Source organism: Asparagus officinalis, chromosome 7 (genome assembly GCF_001876935.1).
Source record: "Asparagus officinalis chromosome 7, Aspof.V1, whole genome shotgun sequence".
Classification (NCBI taxonomy): Eukaryota; Viridiplantae; Streptophyta; class Magnoliopsida; order Asparagales; family Asparagaceae; genus Asparagus; species Asparagus officinalis.
Genome location: NC_033800.1, coordinates 26,821,112 through 26,829,771, shown reverse-complemented (window position 1 = coordinate 26,829,771; position 8,660 = coordinate 26,821,112). Strand labels below are relative to the sequence as shown.

The 8,660-nt window shown below is 34.4% G+C and overlaps 1 protein-coding gene across 1 annotated transcript in view; it reads left to right on the top strand.

The window, feature by feature from the left end:
* LOC109849966 (pentatricopeptide repeat-containing protein At3g62890-like) overlaps positions 1-663 on the top strand; it is an 8,810-nt gene extending 8,147 nt beyond the window's left edge. The window contains exon 2 of the mRNA XM_020419863.1: positions 22-663. Coding sequence (XP_020275452.1) covers positions 47-607 — 561 coding nt within the window. The 5' untranslated portion in view covers positions 22-46 and the 3' untranslated portion in view covers positions 608-663. The remainder of the gene's footprint in view (positions 1-21) is intronic.

Sequence of the window (8,660 nt, the reverse complement as noted above, 5' to 3'; positions counted from 1 at the left end):
ATGGGGCTCGATCCTAAGCGGGTCTCGCACTCATGGCGATATCGAGATGTGTGAGTCCTCAATCAAGAACCTAATCGAACTCGACCCTAAAAACAACTCAGCCTATGTTCTCCTCTCGAACGTCTACGCAAAGCTAGGACGATGGGAAGATGTTCGAGCGGTGAGAAAACTTATGGAAGAGATGGGCGTCAAGAAAACCCCTGGTTGTAGCATCGTTGAGCTCGATGGGCAGCTGCATGAATTCTTCGTCGGCGATGAGGCTCATCCAGAGAGAAGAGAGATATATCGGATGCTGGATGAGATCATGGAGAGGTTGAAATCGGTTGGATATGTTGTGAAGACTGAGGAGGTGTTGTTGGATTTGGATGAAGAGGGGAAAGAAATGGCTTTGGCTGTTCACAGTGAGAAGATTGCAGTTGCTTTTAGCTTCGTTAAGACAAAGCCAGGGACTACCGTGAGGATCATTAAGAATCTGAGGATATGTGGGGATTGTCATGAAGCCATGAATTTAATTTCTAAGGTTTATGGGAGGGAAATTGTCGTCAGAGATTGTAGCAGGTTTCATCATTTTCGTGATGGGGTTTGCTCTTGTAATGGTTTTTGGTGATTTAGTTAGTAATTATTAGCATGAGATTTATTTGTGTAAAGTTTTGTTTGTCTTTAATCAGAGTTTCTCCTTAAGCTAAAGATCACTTCTTTGTCATTGAATCAAGAAGGAATATATTCAAGATCAGAGGTAAAGATATCGGATACTAGTGAATATGATTAGAGTGATAGAGAAAATTAAGGTTTTTTTAACTATTATATTTGCTGAATCAAAATATACAATATCATACAATTTTTATATAATAGACTTGCTCACAAATGTAATATAATAAAATTCTTTGTAGATTACTCAATAATATATGAAATATGAAAACATTTACATAACAGGGTTTCTTTTTGAGATGTTTATTTAGTAGAGTTGCCTCCTAGTAGAAAAAATTTATATGTGAAATATAACAAAATAATACAATTACTAATTTTACATAGTATTTACTAAATCTAGTAGAATCATCAATTATCTACAAAATCTTTATATAGCAAAGTTGCATGCAAAAATCTAATAAATGACAAGAGTCGTCTATTATCAATTATTGTGAAATTTCTATATACAAGATCTGCATGCACAATCTACTGAAAGAAAAGATTACCATATGAAATCATCATCATTATATAGTATTTCTGAAATCTAATAGAATAATCAGTCTATGTTTATCCAGAACGTAATGATTAGCCAATTATATCCTAATCTTTGTTGAATACAAGATCCAAAATTGATGAAAAGACTTCTCTAACAGTCAATTATATGTGAAATTTCTATATGAGAGAGTTTCATACTAAAATATAACGAAAGAGTATATTAATCTACCAAATCTTTCCATAATATTTACTACAAATAGAATAGTAATTTCCTTATAAAATCTTCACACAATATGCTTGCCTACCGAAAATATAACATAAGAAAATATTTATCTACAACCATAGTGACGAACCTAGGATTTTTTTTTCCCAAGGTGGCCAAAATACAGCCATCATTGTATGTACCGACTAAAACGTGATATAATATGATAAATGTATGATAAATTTTCAGTAATTGTAGTTGGCTTTTCTATAATCACAACTACAAAGTTCAATTTGTAGACCTGATAAATTAACGATACACTATATATATTATAAAACTGAAATTTATTACAAACCATAATAAAGAAGAAACAAAGTAATATAATATAATCTAAAGAAAAGATTCTCACTTTAATAAACCAATCACCAAATTTGTGTTTTTCAAATGCAATTATGTAAAAAATTGAAAAAAAAAAAGTTCCCCAAAAAACGAAAAGAAAAATTGCTAAACAATGATAGCATGTGTTAACCGTTGGACTTGATGTGATTAATTAATTTTGGCTTTAGTTGTTTGGATTATTGGACATAGATTTTTCTTATAGCTTACTGAATATAGATTTTGTAGGCTCATTTAACTCCTAACTAGCCAACAACCATATTTACTTACCACTAGTTTGTTCTTTTATAAAAATCTAGGGGGGGTTGTGGCCTCTCCCGGTCCGTCATTGCGCAACTATAATTTTGTAGTCAATTATCTTTATGATCATTAAAGAACAGAAGATCTATCTTTGAAAAACCTACTCATAGAGAGATTTCCTATTATTTCCTCATACAAATTTTAGAAAATTACCTGTTTAAAAAATATTAAGATCCACAAATAAGTAAACAACAATCGATTACCAAATTAATGCCTCAATTTCCCTCTATTTTTGTTCTACTTGAATATATGCTCTCCCTCCATCCCCCTCTATAATACCCCCAAAAAACAACCAAAGAAAACAAAAACCATGGCTTAAAAAAAGTTATATTGGCATGGATTACCAATTGGCAATTATGGCTGATGCCCAATTACCCGCCCGCCCACCATTTAGCCCGCTTATAACCCACCCATTTGGCTACACTGACATGGATTGCCAACGAATAGAATGGGAACTATATTTCACAAAAACATCAACACTCTATGGAGGTGTGGGGGAATTTTGCTTATTTTGCTTCTTTCAAGATTGAGGCTGTTGCAGGTCATAAACGAGCAGCTGATAGGAGTGCTGAAACTTCTACAACTAGTGGGGGATTTTACACGGTGGCTAAAGCTTCTTCCTTATGGCAAAGATGGTGCCATGGTGAAGTTGCTTCCCCAGTTATCCTAGAATGAAGCTGTGAAATTTGCTAAGGCTGCGTTTGGGAACTTGGATTTGAACCCTGGATTTAAAATTCAGGGTATTTCAAATTCAAATCTCTAGTTTGGATTTTTAATTAGGCTTAGATTTCAAATCAAATCATTTGAGAGAGGAGAATTTGACAGCCCAAATCCACATATTTTAAATCCCATCCTCACCCTTGGTATTTACCAAATCCCAATCCCGACTCCTCCTCTCTCTCATTTCTCAGTCCCCCCGATCCAAATCTCCTCTCTCCCCTTCTCCTCTCTCGTCGAACCTTAGATCTGATCGTCTCCCCCTTTCTCCTCTCTCCCCGTTCCATCGAAACCCTAGCTCCGCCTCCTCCTCCCCCGACGCCGCCGCGCAGGTACGCCTCCGGGAGGCGGAGGAGAGGCTGCGCGAGGCGATCCAGGAGCTCCAGCGCCACCACTCCCGGCGAGGCTCCGGCGAACACCCCGCCTGCGACCACGCTGACGAGTCCTGCATCGCCCACGCCATTGGAAACCTATGCCAGAGCTTCCTGCTCTCCTATGGGGTTAGGGTTGGGGTCGGGATCCTCCTCCGAGCGTTCAAGCTCGCCAAGCAACGGTCGTACTCGTCGATCCTTGATCTCAAGGTATGGATTTCTTTCCTCCCGTCGTTGATTTTTGTGTGGAATTTGATGCCTCTGAAGATCGATTTCTTTCTTTCTTTCTGTTATTTATTATCTTATCATAGAATTTGAAAGGCACATGCAAATGTTGCTGTTATAACTCAGGTGAAATTTAAAAATTAAGTAGAAGCACCAATACAACTTTGCTTTGATCTCAACAGTAGTGATTATGTTGAAATAGAACACACGAAATAACACATATTGAGAAGTGAAAATCAATAGGCAGTCCCTAATGGCGACAATGACGTCAATATGCTACATGTTCTCATAATCATTTAATATGATCGGAATATGTTGCTCCTTTGATTTTAACTTCGACTACTAATTAGTTATCTATCTGAGTGGCAGAGCTGGGTTTTCCCCTCCTGGGAGGGGCCAAAATACAGTTATCAATCATAGTTATCTACATTCTCGAAGAAGGCATTGTTCTTACAATAATAGTGTCTGATATCATTACTCCAAATTAACAATTAGTTGGAATCCTAAGGGCTTTCAGTTTTCAGAGTTTTATGAGGGCGCACGCTGTTGCCATTAGGCATTGGAAAATTTTACAAATAGAATTGAAGGACGGAAGAGATATGGCAGTCCAATGATGGGTTTTATTAGCTAATGCAAAAACAATGATCATGAGAGGACCCTCAATGCAAAAACAATGACCATTTTACAAATAGAAATGCAACATTGTCTCGTCGATTACGGGATCTCTACTAGCCAGCAGGAGACTCCTTTCATTATTTTTGCGGTTCCTACTAGCCACCAAGCACTGAAGGGCTCTATGGTTTCATATTTGATGTGCATATGACTATTTCATATTCATGTGAACGACAATATTCATTACATATCACCTTCTAATATCTATTGCATTCTAATAGATTTGATTCATAAATTTATAAAATTATGTCATGCCATCATTTAGAAATTCACACTGCAAATATATGTAATTATTGTTTTGATTCATAAAACAACATGACGGTTCATGAAATAGTCATATATACCAACAGCAAAACATACCACCTGCACTCTTCAGCGCATTCAGCATGGTCAAAGGAGTTACCCACTACGTCCAGAGTTGATTGAGAGCACATATTGGTTATTCAAGGCTACCAGAGATCCAAGGTTTGCCTTATTTTGAACCATAAAGTTCATATTTCATATTCCTCTTAATGAAAAATATCTTATTCTTGTTACTCTCTTGTTACTCCAGAGTTTAGCCTGTCAAGATCAATTCTTTATATGAGATTGGTTGTTTTGTTTGCTTTATTGAGTTACTGAGCTCATGTGAATTTAATATGTTACAGAGAGCTAAAGAGGCTATGCGCCTTTGGTTTCACATAAGGACTAGAAAATACAAAAGAACAGTGATGGACACTAGGGGGTTTTGAGTTAATCAGCTAATATTTTTGAGGACCTGAGATTGTTTATATTTTGGCCATTCATATGCCATTATGCCTGCAGATTCTCCTCATATATTCCCCAAATTAATTGTGTTCTAACTTCCTCCGCGATCGATGAAACTGGCCTTCATCTTTGACCAAGTTAACTACATGAAAGACCATGACAAATCCTAATAAATACATGCAAGTACTTTCCTTATGGTTTTTATGGTTAATACATGCCAAATCACCATAATTACTCTTAATCTTTGTTTATCTATATAGTCTAAGTGGAGGATAGCTTAGTGTACATTTCAAGCTTATTTAGTATGAATTCTGACTGATTTTTTGTTTTCCATTATGCATAATTTTGTTTTGTAGCCTTTCGAAAATTTTTGGAAGACTTACTATTCATCTGCTGTGTCTTTACATTATGCAACTTGTTATGCTAATGCAGGTATCTTGATGCTGGGCGAGACATGCTGGCAAGCCTTCAGTATGGTGCAAGATGCCCATGTGGTTATTGCCATATTGCAGATGTTGAGTCTCACAAACAGGATGACCACATGGAGAGCTTCTTCCTTGCTGAAACAATAAGAATAAATATATATATTGCTGTAAAAAAATGTAGTCTGCCTTCTTCATTGAATCTGCCAAAGTTAGCCTAAAGTGGAGACCTGTCACATGGTTGTTACACTTGTTCTAAACTTTTGTATTTCAATCACTTCAGTGAAATGATATATAGTGAAAAGAAACAAGCCTTCTAGGAAAACCATCCTAAACACTATGTACACTTTGATGCTCTCCTTTTACAAGTATTTTTAGCACCACTTTGTTAATGTCATTGTGATAGATAGTTATGTCAGTTTACTCATATTAGGTCAGTTGTATATGCACACGACACAAATTTGAGTGCCTATGTCTCATGTATGATGTTAGGCTGAGTTGTAAAGTGTGCGCAAATGTAGTTCTCATGTTTGTTATTAAGTTGTGTATCATCTAGTGTATTGATTTCCCTAACCAATACTCTCACATGTCTCCATATGCTTTTATGCTTATCTTATTCAGTCTTACTTATCCGGCATTTTTTGTTAGCTTGTTAGCTTGATTAAAAAAAATTTATTGATCTGCTCATTTTCTTTGCAGGTTTTGGGCTCATATCGTGATGGCTAATGAATTACTCTTTTGTTGCTGCGGATAGGGTTTATCATACAAGCACTTTTGAATCCCCAGTTACAATTTCTTTACATCAAGGATACTTCTCTTCTCACATGCTATTCAGTTTGTAACTCTTTGAATTTTTTCTTATTAACATTTCTCTTGGTATATCAAAGACCAAATTGACTATGTAATTGTCAAATGTACCTGCATTTGAGAATATAATGGAATTGTTACTTATTTTCTCTGATATTAACTTATTCTCACTTTGAATATGTATGAAATATGAAACAAGCCTCAAATGTTTTTCAGTCTGGATATCTGTGAAATATGCAATGGTAATGTATTATTTAGATGTTTTTTTAAGATACTTGATATGTTTGTAGAGTTTTCTTTATTTTTATTTTGTTGAAACTCTTGCAAGTTATGATGGGCAATGAATTTGAAAACTTAGCAAATGTAGCTATCATCGCCAAAATTACCTAAATTTGTGTTTTTTGGTTAATATTTTACACATCTCCATTGCATTTGATGTAAACAAGATGGGTTAAGAGAATAAATTTTTATCAATTTTAAATTCAAATCCATGTATAATAAAGTACCCAAACACTAGATTTTGAAATCAAAGATTTCAAATCCTTTTATTTAATAAATATATCCAAACAAAAGATTTCTTAAATCATGGATTTCAAATCCTAAATTTAAAATCCCTTGATTTTAAATCAACTTCTCAAATCCAAATCCAAGTTCCCAAACGCAGCCTAACATCCTTTTGTCAAGACTATGCTATTTTTGCTTTTATATCCTTTTTGTAAAGGCTAAATTACCAGACTGGTATTATTTCTTGATCCCCTTACCATCCAGGTATTATTTCTTGGTCCCCTTACCGTCTTGGTATTTTCTCTCACTTTGTTGTATTTTGCTTTTTGTTCTTCTTCCCTTGGCCCATTGTGCAAATAGACTCAAAAGTTGGTTGACGGCCAAAAAAATCCGCGAATCGCTAATGTGGAGTGCATTAAAGGGTAATTAATTATGGTGATTAGGTTTAGTTGAAGCACGAGCACATGCTCCTCTCCCTCTTAATTTCATTCAAAATTAGCGCAAGAAATTAGGTTAGGGCTTGAATCAAAGCTCCCTTTCTACTTCACCTTCCTTCACTCCAAATTTCTTGAATATTATAGCAAGCCCTCTTCAAGTTCAAGCTCAAATTCGAAGAGAGATGGATTGAATCAAAGAAATTTGGAGGACATGAAGGTGAAATTGAAAAGAGGAACTTTGATTTAAGTCTTTAACCTAATTTTTTGCTCTCGAATGAAATGAACAGGGAGAGGAGCGTATGTTGCTCATGTGCTTCAACTAACCTTAATCACAAAAAATATTTACTGTTCATTTTGGTCAATTTGCACAACGAGACGAGAAAAGAAAATGTCAAAATAACACCAGACCAAGAAATATACCAAATAGTAAAAGGGGTCAAGAAAAATACCAATCTGGTAATTTTGTAATCGATGTTAGCCGTTGGGTGTTTATGATATTGATGATGTGAATGATATTATTTATACTACGGTAGAGCTGGGGTGTGGTCAATTTCATGTAATCAGTTCTTTTTGGTGGTTTACAATACTAACTAGGATAGTTTATCGGTGGCTAATTAGCTTATAACACAAATTTAGTGAGTGAGTCTTGTATTGCTCATTTTTAAACTTTATATACTTTCATTGTACTAACCGTTTATTTTACCATGATTCCAAATATAGAACAGTTCACGATATTAGCAGATGCAAAATGTTTAACATGCAAAATTTGTGAATGATGTTAAGAAAAGTTTATCGTGTGAAACCAAAGTTTTCAAATTCAACACGCGTTCCAAATTACGGTTCAGTATAGTGTTGTTTCACATTAACACGTTGTTTATTACACGAGTAATGTTGTGATGAATGTTTCTTAATTAGATATTTGCTTACTAATATTAACAGCCCATCATACAATTCCAGATAGCCAAATAAAAAAAAAATGTCTCGCTGCGTAGCTAGCTCTAATCCAATAACAGGACTTGTAAAGCTAGGTATCTAAAACTTCCAAACTCCAAATTTTGACGAGGGTCGGAATTTGTCTGTTATGTCCCTTCAATTTGAGTGTTTATTATATAAGGGGGTGTTTGTTTGCACAATTTTATAGAAAAATTTTCTTAAAATGTCTGACAATAGCAATTTTATAATTAAAAATTTTCTGTAGATTTTCGTAAACTGTTTTAGTTCAAAAAAATTTATAGAAATATTTTCTGTAAAATACAAAAAAATACCAAAATTTACAAAAAATATTTTACTCTGAAAATAGGCGAAAATTACCCAGAAGTCTAAAACCACATTGACATTTTTCTATAAAGTTAACAATTTTCTATAAATTTAGGGGGTGTTTAGTTTAATTTTTATAAATTATAGAAAATCTTGCTATTTTCTATAAAGTTATGGGTTATTTTCTTGCTTTGAACCAAACAAACAAACAAAAAAAAACAAGAAAATTAATATTTTTTAACTTCTCAAAACTTTTTCTATATTTTTTTTAAAAAATACAAGAAAATCATATTTTGAATGAAAAACATTTCCTATAATTTGTAAAAATTAAACCAAACACCCCCGCTGAAATCTGAACTCGAATCGTATTGTACTTTTAAGAAAATTCGTAGTAGGTGAAATGTAAACATACCATTTATTA